Source organism: Balaenoptera borealis, assembly GCF_965194805.1.
Source record: "Balaenoptera borealis genome assembly, chromosome: 8".
NCBI classification, from domain to species: domain Eukaryota; kingdom Metazoa; phylum Chordata; class Mammalia; order Artiodactyla; family Balaenopteridae; genus Balaenoptera; species Balaenoptera borealis.
In genome coordinates this window covers 20,604,650-20,623,534 of record NC_138865.1, presented here as the reverse complement: position 1 = coordinate 20,623,534, position 18,885 = coordinate 20,604,650, and the positions used below count along the sequence as shown (strand labels likewise).

Sequence of the window (18,885 nt, the reverse complement as noted above, 5' to 3'; positions counted from 1 at the left end):
TCCATCTCCCCATTACCTTTCCTGGATTCTGCTTCCCTTGGGCTGACTTGGCATCTTTTCCCTGGGCACAGGGTGATGTGAGAGCAAAGCTGCTCAGAACCATGGTCCAATAAGGAGAAATAGACTGGCTCAAGTTATCCACTCAGTAGATCAACAGCCCTATTGAAAACTGGAGATTAGCTATAATTATTGGATTTAGAATTACAGAATTATAAAATGAAATTTGAATTTTTCTTGTGTTGGGAAAGTGAAAGCAAACTGTACCATTTCAATTTTGTTTTAAGCTATCAAGAGAGGGTAAAGCAACCTTTTCGTAGATTTTTCTTTTACTAATTCTCTCAAACATCTGGTTCCTTTGCTAGGTGCTTCCTAGTTGATCGTTGGAGCCCTCAAGCAACATGCCAGAGCAGAGCAACGATTACCGGGTGGCCGTGTTCGGCGCAGGTGGTGTTGGCAAGAGCTCTCTGGTCTTGCGGTTTGTGAAAGGTACATTCCGGGAGAGCTACATCCCCACTGTGGAAGACACCTACCGGCAGGTCATCAGCTGTGACAAGAGCATCTGCACCCTGCAGATCACGGACACCACGGGCAGCCACCAGTTCCCTGCCATGCAGCGGCTGTCCATCTCCAAAGGGCATGCCTTCATTCTGGTCTACTCCATCACCAGCCGGCAGTCCTTGGAGGAGCTCAAACCCATCTATGAACAAATCTGTGAGATCAAAGGGGATGTGGAGAGCATCCCCATCATGCTGGTGGGGAACAAGTGTGACGAGAGCCCGAACCGCGAGGTGGAGAGCAGCGAGGCCGAGGCGCTGGCCCGCAAGTGGAAGTGCGCCTTCATGGAGACCTCGGCTAAGCTCAACCACAACGTGAAGGAGCTCTTCCAGGAGCTGCTCAACCTGGAGAAGCGCAGGACCGTGAGCCTCCAGATCGACGGGAAAAAGAGCAAGCAGCAGAAGAGGAAAGAAAAGCTCAAGGGCAAGTGCGTGATCATGTGAACTCCCTCCCGTGGGAGCAGCAATTGTGTGTCTCCCTCTCCTCCCCTCCCCCTCCACGTGAAACCCACAGTCGTCAGGGTAGCATGTCAGATGCCCACGTGTTAAATATTGCATTTTGACCGAGATGTGCGCTGTTGTCCTCAGAGGGCATTTTACACCACCACCAATAAGCACCCCCTCTCCAGAATCAGGGAATCTGACAAATGCTTAAAATGAAAGCTAACATGCTCAGCATCGCAGGGAACCAAGTGGGGTGCCAGCCATTTCTGGAGGCATCGTTCGCCATCAGGAGGCGTGAGGGCTTGTGCCCTCGGAAGCACCGTGTGCCGATAGGGGGAAGTACCATCTGCATGCATGTGAGAGCATGTTAACCCAGAGCTGCAGGCACCACCCCCAGACCAGGCATCCCCTCTGCTCAGAAGCCAGTGACAACCCTTGGGGAGGGGAGGGGTGGGAGGAGGTGAGAAGACCAAGCCAAAGTTGTTCGGTTCCATGGTTCTTTTACTGAATTAAAAATAACACAGCCTCTCTACCCGCCAGAGGATGTTCACTGTCAGTTCCCAGCTGACCTGTGAGCCTTGCCACTCTGAGGGGAGGTCCTCACCTCACTAAGTCTAGTTATTAGCAGGTATCGTTTTAGCCTTTTAGGGTATTTCTTTTCACATAAAATGATGAATTCACTAAGAGTGTGCCACTCTGTCAGAAATTCTTCAATTTCCGTTTAAAATGTTTGTGTAAGGATATTGTGACAATACTAAAACATTGCAATAACGCTCCTGTGTGTTATATTTTGAGAGTTTGAGAAATGTGAAGTTTCCTTCCTTTGACCCATGAGGGGTATAACTCTTCCAGCCCTCAGATTTTAAATAAAAGCAATTAAAGTAACTATTTTTTAGACATTTTTGTCCTCCAACATGATTTTCTTCTTTTCAATAACTCGATCTGTGTCCAACTGGGTAACAGCCAGCAAAGGCCATCCGAAGACCAAAAGCACATCCATTTTCTAACAGACACGGACATGTCTGTGCCATACTTTGCATCTTAATGAAATACGTTGAAACAAAGGTTGTTCACTGTGTTTTTGATGATTATCTATAACGAGTATATTCCTGGGAAATGCATTCAAGTAATAGATTATCGTGCATGTTCCATTAGAAATGTCTTCTAAGAGCTGTTCAATGCAGGGTTCACTCTGGAAATGATTATTTTTTCCTCCTAATGATCTCGTGTGCATCCTCAATCCTTCAAACCAAATTACGGCCACTGCTGGTTCCAGCATGCTGGGTGGAAATGGGTCCGGCAGGCTCTGTCACAGGCCGGGCATAGCCCACTCAGCTTATTCTTCTGCCATCCTCAAGGCTGCTTTGGGTCTGCTTCCTGAAAATTCCCACTGACAGGGCCTGTAAGTTCTCTTGTTTGTTCCAGCCTGCATCCCACTCTGGCCTCCTCTGGAATTTTCCCTTTCAGCACACCTTCCTGTCACCTGCCTGGCAGGCAGAGAGAGTGATGTCCTCAGGGTCATGTAAGGGGAGCTTCTCGGCTGCTGGGCAGCAGCGCCCAGCTGGGGCAGGATGGTCAAGTTTGGACGTTTGCACATGCCCTTCTCTCCTGCACTTGTTGTGTCTTTCCTGTGCCTCCTGCTGCAGCAACTATTGTGCAGTTCTGTGCTCTCAACAGATCCTAACTTAACCTTTTTCTGGTTAAATTTTCTTGCCTTCATCTCATCCCCTCTCCTCTGCTAATAACTCATCCTTGTGATGTATTTAGTGTGTGGGAGGTACTTTGAGAACCATTGGCTCCATGGTCAGCCCACCTCTCTGGCCTCCTAGAACAGAACTTGGGCAGGGAGGGTAGAGAAGTGGCCTGGGTGCCACCAAATCCCTCTCCAAGTCCCAATGGACACACCTTCTGATGGGCTCCTTCTGTTCCAAGTGGCTGTTCCACAGCCTTCACAGTGAGATCTCATTGGTGTGTTTTCTAGAACATTTGCTTTTCAACTTGTCCCTACCATTTTTTTTCTATTTCCATTCTCAGAGAGATGTCATCCATTTGTAATCTGGATATGGGTTAAGTGGAAGAAGAAACAGGACTTCATGGCCAAAATGAACTTTAGAGATCTTGGGTGGGTTACACTAATGGTAAAATGTGATGTCTGCCACAGGCTGTAATGCCCATAGGGCTCCCAGTATGTGGGCTCCCTGTCAGTGCCCCATTCTTCCTAATCCAAGTTAGAAATTTATTTAGCCCTCTCAAGGCGGTGTCTACATTTTTAAGTATTTACAGCTTGATCAATATGAGAAGCTTGTAATTATTGAAAATCTGATCTCATTCAGGACACATTTTCTTCCTTTGTGTTTTGCCTGTGAGTTTATTGGAAGGCCACTGATGCTTCAATCATGGGTCTTTATTCTGAGATCATTTTTTATGAACTGCACTGAGGATATAGATGATTATCTCAAAATAATATTTTCAGAGCTCCCCAGTGGACATTCAGGGCTCGAGGAGTTAGTCCCACTGAACCAGATGTTTTTAGCATTTATGTGGGCCAGTCCCCGAATAAGTAGTTGTGGTTCTTGAGGACACGTCCTGCATTGCATATGGACACAGAAGATTTTGACCTTGCCACAGTAAGTTACAAAACTCAAAATATTGCTTTGAAGATCGCACTCCGGGAATAAGCTTGGGGCTCCATGGGTCCCGTTCTGTCCCTGCCAATCCCTCTTCCATCTGGTGATAAGCCATGGGCGTGCCCTGGGCATGCATGCAATACAGCAAGACCAACACAAGAGCAATATTGAATTGTTCATTAGATCTAAAATTATATGTATATAAAATATATATAATTTATCTTCCTGCATTTTGAAGTATAAAGTAGTACATTGTACATATCTGTAAGCTAGTATATTTGTTTCACCATTTGTAACATTTAAGAAATGCTCTCTTTATAGAACAGAAGTATTAAATATCCCAAAAAAATGCTCTGTGATACTTAATTTTTTTTTTCAAAATTTGTAACGTGTTGCTCCTACATAAGCTCTCTGGAAATATCCATAACTAATGGGACACATGTAAACCCTCAAAGATCCATCCTGGAATTCAGTGCCCCACAAAGACAGTGTGTGGACAGAACATTTACAGAGCATGACTTTTATACATGTGGGATAGCAATGTGTATATTTATATTTAAGGTGTATTTACTGTTACAATTCCATTATCTATTTTATTTACAGTTATAAAAATCATTCTTGCATACAAGTTTCTAGTTGCCAGTGATGTTCTGAAAATAAGAATATTAAAATAAAGCTTCGGTTCTGACACACGGCTTGAAGGTGGTGGTATTTCTTACTCTTCAGGGCATAGTGGGTCTGTGATGGTCTTGCCCTAGTTCTTCTGCAGCTGCTTTCTTGCACCTGTTGACCACATAAGAGATTGTCAGGCCCTGCAGGTCTGGGGTTGGCGACCGCAGCTGCCCTGCGGTGTTCTAAGGAAATTTCCTCACTGTTTGTCACTGGGCTGACATTATGCTCCAGGCAGAGTGAGGTGAGAGGGAAGGAGTAGGGTCAGGGCCCCTCCCTGGCTTAGAATAGGAGTAGTGAAGTGGAGAAAAACTCCTCTTTAATCCTGTTTCCCCCAAATCTCCTGGCCTCCTCACAAAAGCCAGGCTATTAAGTGGAGTTGATGTACAAAAGCCCCAGCACTGTTCCCGGGCACAATTTCTGTTTGACACCCTTGGTCCTTACTCCTTCTTCTCAACACCAACTATAAAATAAACCTGACTTTTGATTTTGAAAGACAACAACTATCAACAAACCACGGTCAACTATGACCGTGGGCAGGTTCTTAACTTCCCTGTGCTTCTGCAAAATGGGAATTATTAGCATCCGCAGCGTGAGTGGCCATGAGAATTAAATTAACTATAAGCACAAAGCAGTTGGAGCTATCTTGTCACAGTTTGAGCCTTCAGTGGAAATAAAACCCCTCGGACTATGTAAGACTCTGTTTCGAAGGTCTGTGGCAGTGTGAAAATTAATCTATGCAGATACAGCAATCAGCCAGAACCTTTCAGTTTCTTTAAGCCTCTTTAACAGCTTTTTCCAGTCTGGCTCTCGGCATACTCCACCCCTCCTCCCCCTCCCAAGATCATTAATACTACATTATTCAGGGATTTCTCCATTTACAGAAATAATTAACAACCAGCAGGCCCCATTAGACCCCATTAAAGGGCATCCCATGCAGTGCTTATCGAGCTTTAATGTGCAAATAAAACACTTGAGACCTTGTGCTTCAGCAGAGTCTGAGTCAGCAGGAGGGGGTGGGGCCTAAGAATCTGCACTTCTAACAGGTTCCTAGGTACTATGGATGTTCCTGGCCCACTGACCATGGTTTGAGTAGCAAGGTTGTAATCTACTTATACTCCAGTTTTGTTGCACATTGGAATGATGTGGAGTTTTGAAATTTATTGATACTGTTGTGGAGGAAAAATTTTCCTCTACCCTTCTAGGTTCTTCTGGCTGGCCTATAACAGGGAAGAGCCAATTCTGACTCCATGTTGGGTATGTTTCTTTTACTTTAACCTTTGCTTTTCTTTGTTTTTGTTATTATAATCACTGTCTATAGCTGTAAGCATACGTAATGGCCTGCCACAGGGAACCATGCCCCTCTGCCTGACTGTTAAACTAAAAGGCCTTTGTTCAGCCCACAGAGAGACATTCTGACCCTGCCCACCTGTGAATGGCTGCAGAAAGGAAGAAATTAACACATCCCCTCCGATTTTGCAAGATAAATGGCCTTTGTACTTTACTCCCTCACCTCCTCCCCGTCTCTGTTCTATAAAAAAAACTGGCATCCAGGCCCCGATAAGATGGTTTTTTTGGGGACCCTAGTCTGCCATCTTCTCGGTCTGCTGGCTTTCTGAATAAAGTCACTATTCTTTGCCCCAACGCTTCGTCTCCCTATTTGTTGTCCTTTCGTGTGGCGAGCAGAGGGAACTTGGACTCAGTAACAGTCCTAATAATTACATTGACATGAGAGTAACAGGAGAAAAACAAAATTTAATTATGCACAAAACTAGTTAGAACCAACTAGGCCCAAGAACCAACGAGGTAGAAGATTGGCTCTCCAGTAGACCTTGAGCCTCATTATATGCTCACTGTAATACATTAGCATGCTAAGTGATACACCCACAGGTGCCATGACAGTTCAGAGGCTGACCATAAAAGGCCAAAAATTGGAAGGTGGCCCAATTGCTGGGAATCCCCACCTCATCTTCTAAATTGTTAAAATGTTCCTCCCCCTCATTAGCGTATGTAATTACCCAGCCCATAAAAACTAACCACCTCCACACCCCAGGGCCACTCTCACTGAGATGGCCTGCATTCACTTTCTGCCTATAGAATGTGTATCTCTCTAAGTAAACTTGCTTCCACTTTACTATGGCTCCCTCTTAAATTCTTTCCTCATTTGGCAACCCACCCCAGGAACTCTCCCAACTTGCAGGAGAGATGGGACATGACCATTCTCCTGCACCCCCTTCTCCAGCAACAGAATCTAATATCCACAAAAGAATATTACTGAGACATAGTTTTTCTCTCTCAACATCACCCTCATTTTTACCAAAGAGAAACAAATTAAGATTAACTTATTTGAAAAATGAGTCTAGCTTCATTACACTTGGCCTGGCTATTTACATAAGTGCAGCAAGAATAGTGATTGACCACATAGACTCTTTTATTCTGCTTTGCTGGGATTCTTCATAAGGAATCCCAGATTGAACTTTTAAATGCTTCTCAAGACTAGGAGGCAAAGCTAAGGACTTGTTTGTCATCAGATTTCCCCTGCAATATCTAAAGGTTTGGGTTAATTCCTTTGATTGTGAGGTCCACAACGTGTTCAGAGTTTCCTGCACTTGCCAAGAAGTAACTTTTTTACCTGGTTAGGCTATCGGGAACCCTGTAAGCAAGATACCAGACTTTTGTCAAGGGACTTTATTGGCTCCATTAAGTCAACCTTAGTTCCTTAAACCTGTTTAGTCATATCTGAGTTTATGCATGCCTCTCTCAAAGGCTGACATTCCAGTCAAAGCCTTGGTAATATAGCTAGTGCTTTCAATTGTGTCCTGTTATAAAGAGAACAGATTCTTAGTGAACTTGTGCAAATAACTATGTTGCCATAAAGAATACTCATTGAATTTTCAAATTCTGGAGGAATCAGGGAGAAAAGATAAATGTTTCAATTCTGCTTCAAAGGAATAATTTACCAAACTTCTGTGAGTCATAGTTTAAGAGGAAAGTTTTCCTTATATCCGGAAAACAAAACATTAACAAAAATTAACAATGTTTCAAACAAAAAAGTCGTAAAAGTTATAATCATCCTATTCATTCAGTCCCATGTAATTAATGCTTGTTGATCTTGATCTTTAGTTAGCAGTTTTATGAAGCCATCTGTTTCTCTATTTGTGTTTTGTAACTTCTTGCCTAGTTTAGTGGTATGGTCTGAAAGTTATCACAGTATTTTAGAATATGTTGAGTCCTGTCCATGAATTTCTCTGAAGATGAAACATATTTGAAAAAGCAAAAAGACTTAAAAATGATCATGATTAAGTATCAAATGAGAATTCATTAATGTAATTGACAAGGAAATTTGGTTATTTTTGTGACACACATTTTAAAATAGTAATTAGAATTACAGACAATAACATTATACTAGGACATATCAGATTTTTAAGAGTTTTATATATTTTCTAGAACACTTACATTAATAACATTTACCCATACAATATAACCTCAGAAGGTTCATTATCACTTATTTGATAATGTTTCCCATGTAATTTAACATACCAAATACACCTAATTAGTTTAATCTCTCTCTTTTTGTAAGGAGAGAGAATATATCCTTTGAGATGCTCCAGGGGCTCTCTAGAAACTCTCAAAGTTAGTTTTTGGTCAAAAAGACTTCATTTAGAATTTGGTTTTGGGGGAAATTTGTCAAAAATATCAGAGATTTTAAAACACTTGGTCAAATAGGATCATAATTTATTGTGAAACAATACTTATTCATTTAACCATGACAACAATTAAAGACTTCACAGGCAAATACAGAAAGTTAAATAGTTGTACAAAGCTTTAGCATTTTAATATAGAAAAGATTCAATTTTTAAAAAATAATCAAAAAGCTGATAAAGGCAAAACATAAAATCTTTGTTTTTCTAGGCAGATTACATTAAAGATAAAAAAAAAAAAAAAAACCTTTCACAAGAGCAGACTAATAGTCCAATAAACCTTTTTCTTTTAGCAGATGAAGGAAAATTAAGGTTTAGTTTTACCTAAGTACATTATTGATATTAAAGCTTATTTTTAAAAACTTTATAACAAATTCATTGATCACACATAAACTTTCTTTCTTAGATTCCTTTTTCATAAACCTTCTACAACTTTCTATGTCCATTTTAGTTCATCCCTTGTTGTTTGTTTTTTCCATTCAGCTTTATTTTAGGAAAAAATTATTTTATTTTCCCTCAGCAAAAATGCATCTTCATATCTCATACCTTTTCTAACCAAAAACACATCCTACTTTCCTTGCATATAAAGTTGTTTCCAGTAGCTTTAATCATATATATTAATTAGAATTCTTAACCCTTAGAAACTTTAATTTCTAGTGAAAACTATGAAGTAAGCAATTGTGAACTACTACACCAGCAGTCTTTAGACTGGCAAATTTATGAATACATTTCATAATTTCTAGAAACATACATTTCCTCACAGCACAAGTTTTCAATGTGGCATATGTCATGTTTATGAATAGACTCAAATATCTTTAGACTCTGTAATAAGAAGTCAAAAGTAGATAGACTTGTTCAGCAATTAATGTCTCAGTATTTTATCTTATCTGGAAATTATCAGACATTTAATAAATCCCCATCATTTCAATTAGCAAAATTCTAAGGGTGGAAGTTAAAGAGGTTTGGGAAACTAAATGGATATATCGTAAAACAATCAACGTAACTTAAAAAGTTCACCTAAACATTCTTATCTCATTTACATCTATTTAATTCCTTTTTTAAAAAATAATCATACTTAGATTACTCCTGAAGATTGAAGATTTAACAAGACATTCAAACTATTAACCATCACCTTATTTTTCTTGATGACAAATTTTGTAACAGAGATAAGATAAACTTATTTGAGTTTTAGTACACCTAAGTAGAAAAAAAGTATTATATTTAATGTTGATAACTCTAAAGACATGCCTGTATTAATTAAACCAACAAACTTAAACTAGATTTTATTTACCAAAAATTATCCTAGGTCACATAAATTTGAAAAACATATGGGTTAGTTTCTATTATATTTATGAGATTTAAATATACTTAATTGATAAGTGCTTAATTTTAAGCTAATTAAATAGAGCTCAAATTAAATTTGGCAATTGTACCTGAAGGTAGAAAATTACCGTATCTATAATACACATACATAGACATACATACAGACAGACACAAACAGAGATCTTATAGTTTTCATTTTAAAATTTCAGTCATGAATTACATATAACAATAGAAAACTCACTAGTTTATAAATAACTGTTGGAATAAGTTAAGTTTATAAGTGCAGATGGCTAAAGCTTTGTACTCTTTATGGGGAAGACTTTTAAGATTTGTATTTGTCTTTGACAAGTAATCTTAAGAAGGCCGAGAACTAGATTTTGGGCAAGACAGTCTTCCCAACAGTATGTATTTTAAAAAGGCAACTCCCCCCACCACCCCACTTTTTTTCTTCAGTCTGGACAGATTTTTAATTACCTTCCAAGATGTTTACATAGACATGGTAAAATTTACAACTTCAGAAGACAGAAAGAACGCAAGTTTTCTCTTAGGATTTTGGGGTGTATTTGACTATTATAGAAGTCTACGGTAATTATTATTTAAACTTTTTCTTCTTTTTGTTAAGTACAGACCAATTGTACATCCAATATCCTGATTTTTGTAATATCTGCAAATGTCTGGTGGTAAATAGGAAAATGTCTGAGTGGATTTGAGATATTTCAGAATTATGCTTTTGTTTTTCTAAAGACTCAAGTAGTAAATTGAGTATTGTTGATTTTACACTTTTTTGCTTTTCCGTAAGCTGTCTTCAAAGAATTGGGTAGGTTTTTTCATTATGTTTAGAGGTTGATTTGCTCACTCAGTCACACTGTTTTGAATTTGCCTTTTTATATCAGGAAGAAAACTTCCAGCTAAGATGGAAATCAAAATATTTTAATGTTTTTTATGTTCTACTGTCTAGAGGACATTAATTATTTGGGACGGGGGTCTAGGATATATCTGCAAAGGACATTGCATAGGAAGACCTGAAGCTGGAAAGCCTGATTATAGGGCTCAGCAAAATGGAGGACAGGAGGACAAAACCTTATTGTCCATCCTGGGTGCTGCTGCTTAATTTATTTCCTGGTTACAGCACTAATATGAGTAACCTATAGACCTTGGTTCTAGAAATTAGGCTGGAGCTCTCTCTGTAAATCTTGTAGAGAAAGGGAAGTTAAAATAAGCAGCTGGGTGTTTAAGGGCTTTTCCGCAAAAGGTGAAGGAGTTTTGGGAGTTACGGGAATTTGCTGAGGAGATGGGGCTATATTTTAAGAAGGGAAATTTATATTGGATGAGAACTTCAATTTTGTTCTAAGTTTAATTTCTGTTCTTTCATCTTGTTAGGGAGTCTGTAAGGTTAGCTGTTATATTTCTTTGTATCCACTTTTTAATTTGGTCTGTCCACAGATACCAATAAGAATTGTAAAAAATATCAATTTAGATTTCTAATTTAAAGGGTTATCATCTGGCTATTGGCACGCTGGATCTTTTTTTTTTTTTTTTTAATTTTATTTATTTATTTATTTTTGGCTGTGTTGGGTCTTCGTTTCTGTGCGAGGGCTCCCTCCAGCTGCGGCGAGCGGGGGCCACTCTTCATCGCGGTGCGCGGGCCTCTCACTGTCGCGGCCTCTCTCGTTGAGGAGCGCAGGCTCCAGACGCGCAGGCTCAGCAATTGTGGCTCACGGGCCTAGTTGCTCCGCGGCGTGTGAGATCTTCCCAGACCAGGGCTCGAACTCGTGTCCCCTGCATTGGCAGGCAGATTCTCAACCACTGCGCCACCAGGGAAGCCTGGCACGCTGGATCTTAATAGTGACCCAAACCAATAATAAGCCTTTTTATGGCTTAACCAAGGATGCAGGAGGCATCTCACGAAAGAGTTCAGCCCTCACAAGATTCAGCAAGTTCATTCTCAAAGATAACCTGAGAAAGCAAAGACCTTAATTGCACAGGTGGTAAGTAAGGATGGTGTGGTGAAAATGGTGTCTCAGGTCTCACAGGGAAACCATGAGATACGTCCAGTTACAAACCTAATAATCTATGACACCAAGCAGGTGCTAATGGAATGGTATTTTCCAGCATTAACAAAACAACGATAGTTGAGACAACAAAGTCCCCTGATGGGCTGTGACCCTTTGTGACAAACTCCCCTGAAAGCTGGCACAGCCAGGTAAAGAGAGTGCTGCTTCTGACTTTGTGTCTTGGAACTCCAGGCTATTCATTCATCTGGCCACCAGATGCACCCCAGTAAGCTGCACCTCCCAAATGGCAGAGGCCAGAAAATATATTCTCACTGGTCACAAAGCCAAGGTCTCAGAACATAAGGTAAAATAAAAGGAAAAACCTCATCTAGTTTTTACCTAGGAGACCCCCAGCAAAATTTATCTAAACAGATGTGGGTCTGATGAGATCCCTGAACGTACCAGAGGTCGGCTTGAGCAGTAGCCTTATGGGACCCATGCCAGCGTTCTGCCCTATTTTTTTTCCTCCTTATGACGAACAACACAACAGAGAAAGGGGAAAACAGTGACCATCTCTAGGAAAAAAACAAGGGATGAATAAGTGTACTCATTACCAAATTTTCACCAGAGTTGTTAAATCCAAGGAACAAATTCCACAAGTACTTTCTGCTAATCTAAATTTAGAAAAAGAAAAGGGTGGGGTGGGAGGAATTGGGAGATTGAGATTGACACATATACACTATTGATACTGTGTATAAAATACAACTGAGGGGAGCATACTGTATAGCACAGGGAACTCTACTTAATACACTGTGGTGTCCTAAATGGGAGGGAAATCCAAAAGGGAGGGGATATATATATATATATATATATGTATGGCTGATTCATTTTGCTGTGCAGTAGAAGCTAACACAACATTGTAAAGCAACTATACTCCAATAAAAATTACAAGTAAATAAATAAATAAATAAATTTAGAAAAAGAGAAAAAAGACTCTCACCACTTTTACTTCCACCAGACCTTGCAAAGAGAGATTCAGGAGGCTCATGCAATAAGAATTCTTACATTCTGTGGCATTTTGTCAGAGTTCCCAGAACCTCTTTATCTGCACAAGTCCTGAGAGAAAGCAGTTTCCAGCCAGTGAAGATCCTGCCAACTAAGCCAATTGTTGGGAAGGAGAAACTTTCCTCTGCATTTCTAGGTTCTTCTGGCTTGTCTAATAATTAAATTGACACGAGGCAGACTAACAGGAGAAAAACCAAATTTAATTATGTACTTATGGGGGCTCCATAAGAATATGAGGCCCAGAGAAGTGACCAAAATGGACAGCTTTTATACCTTTTAGACAAAGAAACTGCATTTTTTGAGAACTGACATGACAAAGAAACTTAGATTTGGGTACTAATTAGTGAAGAATCTAAGAAGAGTTTGTTTACATGCTGGGCCCTGAGTTCCCTATTTCTGGTGATAAAGGTCTCTCTGTACTTCCTGGTTCAGGGAAGCATGCCTTTCACATGGGAGATTTATTTCCCGCTTTCAGGGGGACAAAGGAGGGTCAGAGTGTCCTTCTTGCACTGGCTATTTGTTAAGGAACCTTAATTCAAAATAATCAATATGCCACTTTGACATATTTTGTCACGGCCTGCCCTGAGCCCCATCAATATCCACGCCCTACCCCAGAAATCATGATTTAGTAGATCTGGAATGTGGCTGTGGCTTTGGAATGTGGAATAAAGATTAAGAACCACTACTGTTAGCCAGTTTTAATTGGGAAGGCCTGCCAGCTTCATAAATTTCCTGGGGTGGAGGAGATGATACTTATTAAATTAAGTTCCCCTTCAATGAATATTTTCCAATATTAAATTGGTGAAATTGGTGTGAGGGTCATAACCTCCTCTATGTGTAGCATCTCCCAAGATTGGCATTGAGAGGAAATTATAATCCAGGTAGAGAGTGCCCACCCACCACACCACCTAGAGCAGTTTGGTCAGCTCTAACTGTGAGGTGATCTCACTGGCCTTGGGTCTGAACCCCAGCAGCGGTCTGGAGTGTCCCATCCTTACCTAGCCCAATCCCAGTATGCCATGCACTCCATTCTTGACAACTCCTCATGTTTCTTCAGTGCCTGAAAATACCAAAGTCCTATGGCTCCCTTATCAATCATGCCTTAGCTCTGCTGATATGCTATTGCCCTGATTCGGATACCATGAATGTGATCAATGCTCAGCGCTTCTTACATTCAACACTCAGTGGCTACCTCATTCCTTTGACCTGAGGCAACGGCTCTGCCCCACTGCTGTCCTGCTGCAGACGGGGTATGACTTTGCATGCTCTCCTATTTTCACATTTCTGTATTTCTCTCATTTGCTTTCCCATTCCATTACTTTTTCCTAACTGAAAGAAGTCTTTTCCCATCCTAGTATATCACTAGTCATTGGTGGACCCGAAGAGGAAGGCATGTGACTCAGATATTTTAAAGTAGCTTTTATTGTCATAATGATAATTATCATTATTATTTTTGCTTTTTTTGGTTTGCTCTTATAACTCCTCACACTCCCTTTGCCCCAAGTAACATGGGGGGTAGTTAGCTTAGGTATTGTAATTTTATGTAAACTACCAACTTCCAGCTGAATTGCTATAAAGAGAGAGATCTAGGGGTCAGAAAAAAGCTAAGTGGAGATAGAGCCACTCATAATGAATTTACAATGAAAGTTCTGCAGTTTCTTAATCAGGGGCAACAAGGGATATAAAGTAGATGTGAAATGTTTATTTCCCTTCTGTCAAAAGTCAAGATTACGTTCTTTGTGGTTCATCTAATAACAAAGACACATAGCTTTCAGGAAGTACCTCTCCAAGTGCTCAATAGCCCCCAGTCAACCATAGTAATAAAACAGCCTTCAGAGTTAGATACTATAGATATAAGTATCCCCAATACCCCAATAAGACAACCATAAGGTAAGTATCAGGAACTCCATGGAGGGTGAGGAAATGAACTTTGTTTAAGATATCATGGTCACTGTAAAACTGACAACATACAATTATAAAGTGGGTGTGTCAAAATGCATTACTTTCACCATGTTGTTTTTTCTGCTCAGAAATCCCTTCTTTCAGTCTCCTGGTCCCATCCCTGCATATTAAAATCTTTTCCTATATTAAGGCTGCTATCCAAAAACGCCTCTGTGAAGACTTCCCCAGTCATTTAAATCAAAAAAGAATTCTCTCCCTTTTCAGAATTCCTCTTGATTCATTTTTTCCTGTCTTTTCTGGCTCTTATGACATGTTTTGTTACTCTGAATTGATTTTTGAGCCTGTCCTGATTTGTTCCATACTATTTAACCTGAAATCATTGTTGAACTCTCTTGGCAACCTGAACTGTACTTTGGACCAGGAATGCCCTGTAAACACTTGTTAGAAGGAACAGCCAACCCCACCTAATCACTCATGGTGGGATTCTGTGCAGTTCTCCAAACATTTCTATCCTCCCACTCTGGGTAAGGGTAGGACTGCACTTCCTGGTGCTCTTATCATCAGGTTGGATCTGACCATTTCTGGCCAAGGTGTGTGCATGGAAGAAATACCTGTCATTTCTAGGCTGGAGCATTTAATCCTCAGTAAGGGGCCCTTCTGAGCTCTGCTTCACTTCTCACACAGGGATGGTGATGTTCCAGACAGGGGTTGATCCATTGGCCTGCATCTCAGAGTAAGGACAAGGGTGAGATAGGAGCAAAGCCCCCTGCTAACCTGCAGTGTATACATACCCCAAGGGAGAAATAGACATTTGTTATTTTGTGCTATTGAGATTTTGGGGGTTGTTTGTTACAGAAGTGTAACCCACTCTGTCTTGACTATTACATTATTCCTGGTTTACGATCTCAAAGATTAGCATTTCCTTCTCATCAAACTTTTCCTCTTAAAATAGCAAGTGAATAAATAAAACCTATACAATACAAATAAATATGGTACTATAAAGGGTGAAATTCTTAGAACATGCCAGAGTCACACTTGTAAAGGTTTTTTTTTTAATTCTCCTTTGACAGGTTATTAAAAAAATTTCTCAAATTTAGGCTGACTAATGTCAACTAAAAATGAATTAGTTTACAGAAATTATGCAAAGAAGTTGGTCCATCAGAGGCCTCTTCAGGCATTCCAGGATGTCTTGCTTTTGCCCCGTAAGCCAGTATGATTCAAAATGTGGTCAGTTGAGTAGACTGTAGGGATTTTCATAGTTTTCAAGGGAAAGACAGTGAAACAGTTTTTCTTTAATTCTATACATTTTACAAATGTGAACTATAAAACAAATTGACTTTCACAGAAATCCCATTGAGTTCCTAATAGTTGTGTTCTCAGCAGCTGTTCCAGAAGCAATGGGATTTGACATGTTCTCTGGGCTGGTATTAGGCACTTCACCTTTGCTAGTGTGTTTTCATACTTGTTGCATGGACTTTCTTGGTTTGTTAAATTGCATTTTTTAATGTCTAACTCATGATTCAATGAAGCATAATGGCAAGATGAAAGAATAGCAAAACACTAAACATACAATGTCATAAAACACTGGGAATCTCTCTATGAATATAGTGAATCTGTCAATCTGTGAGCATGATAATTTTCTAAGACAGGAATCTCCTCCCTCACCCTTTAAACAAAGGTGTTTAAGAAATAAGAGGAAAATATCTGACAATTTGATATTATGTGTCTGGACTCATAAGGTCAATGAGTTGTCCTTTCAGAAAGTTTATCAATTCATCAAAATTTTACCATCGTGAGTAAAGCAATCATGATCTCATTTTTTTACAGAACAAATACAAAATAATATTTTTAAGTGTGAAATTAATGAATTGTTGATAAAGAAAATGAATAAGCCACAAATTGTATTTTTGTCATAGGAAGAGACACAAGTCATACTATCACAGAGAGGCCTATAAGACCAGACTCTACGTTTATTACAGATGTTCTCAGAGAGAAAGCACAACTGGCTTTTTGTTAAAATTCCTTTATTTATTGTTAGATATTGTGTAATACTAATGGCCTGCCATGTAGAAGGACAGTGACCAATGTGTTAGTGTGTTTGCTGATTCTGTTCCATACTTGAATCAGTTCATAGTGTACTAGTGGGACACATGGGGGGTCAACAGAGAATTCATGCTATGAAAGAAGATGTTCTGTTGTTGTCATTTGTTTAATTTGTGATTCTTTTGTAGAAGGAAATATGTTCTGCAGAAGGTACACTGTGGTCAGAACCCGTAGGGAAAGGTTTCACCTGAGTGCCAAATCACTCACTGCTTTATTCTCCAAAGCAGTTGGTGGTTAATGATTTGCTTCCCATTCCTTATTTATGGTTCAAAGAAAACGTGAAAATTGGGAATACGATCAAATCACAGCCACCAGCACCTTGGCAGTCTTCTATGTTTAGAAAAAGTGGAGAGGCCAGGACATATAGCATGTTGCTTTTCAGCACTGAGTATGTTGACAGCTGAAAGAAAAGGCACTTACCAAGTTTTTGACATTAAAGATGAGTTAAACTATTTTCTTTTTGATACTGATAATGTCAGTAGCATGATCAAGTGATATATTTTTGGGACACATTGAGTACCTTGACATGCTTGAACTCTTACTTCAGGTCACGATATTATGATATTTTTACATTAAGGAGAATGTATTATATGTACTTATTTGGCTGAATGTAACAGCCAAATCTCAAATGATAGTTATTGAAACAAAATAGATTTTTTTTTTCTTTCTCACTGAAAGGAGTCCAATGGCTTCATGAAATCATGAGGGATCTAGATTCATTAGATGATTCAGCGTCCCCTTCTCTGGGGTGTGGGACACATACTAATGACCCATAATGGCTCCTGGAGCTCCAGCCATCAAACTCTCTGCAGGCTGACAGTAAGAGGATGGACACAAAGGTAAGTATGCATAATCCACAGCACTTCTGTCCCCTCGCTGAGCAGAACTTATTCATATAACCACTGCTAGTGGCCAGGAACACCCCGGAAAGACTGTCTTTCTATCTGGGAGGCAGTGTGCTTTTCTAGAAGTTGGGGATCTGCTATTAAGAAGGGGGAAATGGGTATTGAGAGGCAACTGGCTATTTTAAAATGTAGGTTTTATTATTTTTCAGGTATGGTTAGACCAACAGATCAGGAAACAATTGTCATTGAAAAGATAGTTTGTTATACTCATAGATCTTAAGAAGAGGGGCATGCCATGCCATGCTGTGGGGTGGGGGAGCATGCAGGGAAGTACTAGGAGGCAGAGGGAGAAGGGAAAATGTGGACAAGAGCCTTTATTGTGGTTTCTGTGGGAAGGAATGAGCTGAGCAAGACAGGGTGAACAAGTTTAGGACTGGCTAGTTTGAATAATTTCAGCAGACTCTGGGGCAAAAGGGCTGTCTTTGGTTGTCTGTTATCTGGCTTTGGGGTGATTAGGGAAGGGCCTGAGTGTGAAAGCCCCAGAAAGGAGGTGGTTGGGATGTGGACTCTGCAACAGCTGACTTGCATAAAAAAGGTGTGCTCATATGTGAGTTGTTTATTGTCTTTGGGAATTGGCTAACCCTGGGAGGGACAGTCCTTCCAGGGTCAATAAAGCCCCAGATGTCAAAGCATCAGAAATACAGAAAATACAAGACATGATAAATACACTGGCAATCTCTGTCATGGATAGGATATCAAGATTTCATGAGATGGCTCAATCATCAACATTTTCCCAATATCTTATGTTTTTCTAATTTTGTTAGAGAAATAAAGCAATGAATATTTTAAAACCATATCCAAATGCTAAAAAACAAACAAACAATGAAGAAGCTCTTTCTCAATCCAAATGAAATAAGTGACTACATTAAGAATCCATTTGCTATAATCTCTCCATTGAAACTTTTAACTTCTGGCTTTTGAGTGTTACTTGCTCCATAGCCAAAATCGCTGTTAGGTTGTTAGGTTTTTCTAATTTGGTAGAAATAGATGACCAATAAGAGATACTGACTATGGGGACTTCCTTGGTGGTCCAGCAGTTAAGACTGCAGGGGGCCTGGGTTCGATCCCTCATCAGGGAACTAGATTCCACATGCTACAACTAAAGATCCCACACGCAGCAATGAAGATCCCACGTGCCACAACTAAGACAGCCAAATAAATAAATAAATAAATAAATAAATAAATAAATAAATAAATGTTTTATAAAAGAGAGAGAGAGATACTGACTAAGCTATGAAGTCTGATGCATGGTTCAAGGCATCCGTTGTCTGGTCAGATTGAAAAAGACCTCATGAAAAGATTAGGGGACATGATGGTTCCTAGAGGACACCTCTTCTCAAGCATAGGAAATTTCATGTGGGGTTCAGCTGTGCCGTGGTCAAGGGATATGAGTTTTTCTTGACCACACAGAGCATTCAGCCTCCATCTCTCTGTGTAGAGGTCCCTGTAAGTGTCAGAACTGTTGGGTGGCAAGTCTCACAGGGCACCGTGTGGAGGATGTGGTGATACATCCACACCCAAGGATCCTCATCCTTACTACCCCTTCCAATAGTCCCCTTGGTCCCTGTAGTCAGTGGTGTGCTGGTGCCAGCTCCTAC

The 18,885-nt window shown here is 40.0% G+C and overlaps 2 protein-coding genes across 3 annotated transcripts in view; one reads left to right on the top strand and one right to left on the bottom strand.

Annotated features, from left to right (window-relative positions):
* Positions 1-16,996, top strand: part of DIRAS2 (DIRAS family GTPase 2) — a 42,174-nt gene extending 25,178 nt beyond the window's left edge. For both annotated transcript variants that reach the window (XM_082401705.1, XM_082401704.1), the window contains one exon: positions 363-16,996. In XM_082401705.1, the coding sequence (XP_082257831.1) occupies positions 399-998 (600 nt within the window). In that variant the 5' untranslated portion in view covers positions 363-398 and the 3' untranslated portion in view covers positions 999-16,996. The remainder of the gene's footprint in view (positions 1-362) is intronic.
* The window catches only part of NUP62CL (nucleoporin 62 C-terminal like), an 888,162-nt gene that overhangs the window by 680,049 nt on the left and 189,228 nt on the right, over positions 1-18,885 (bottom strand). The gene's annotated exons all lie outside the window — the stretch shown is intronic.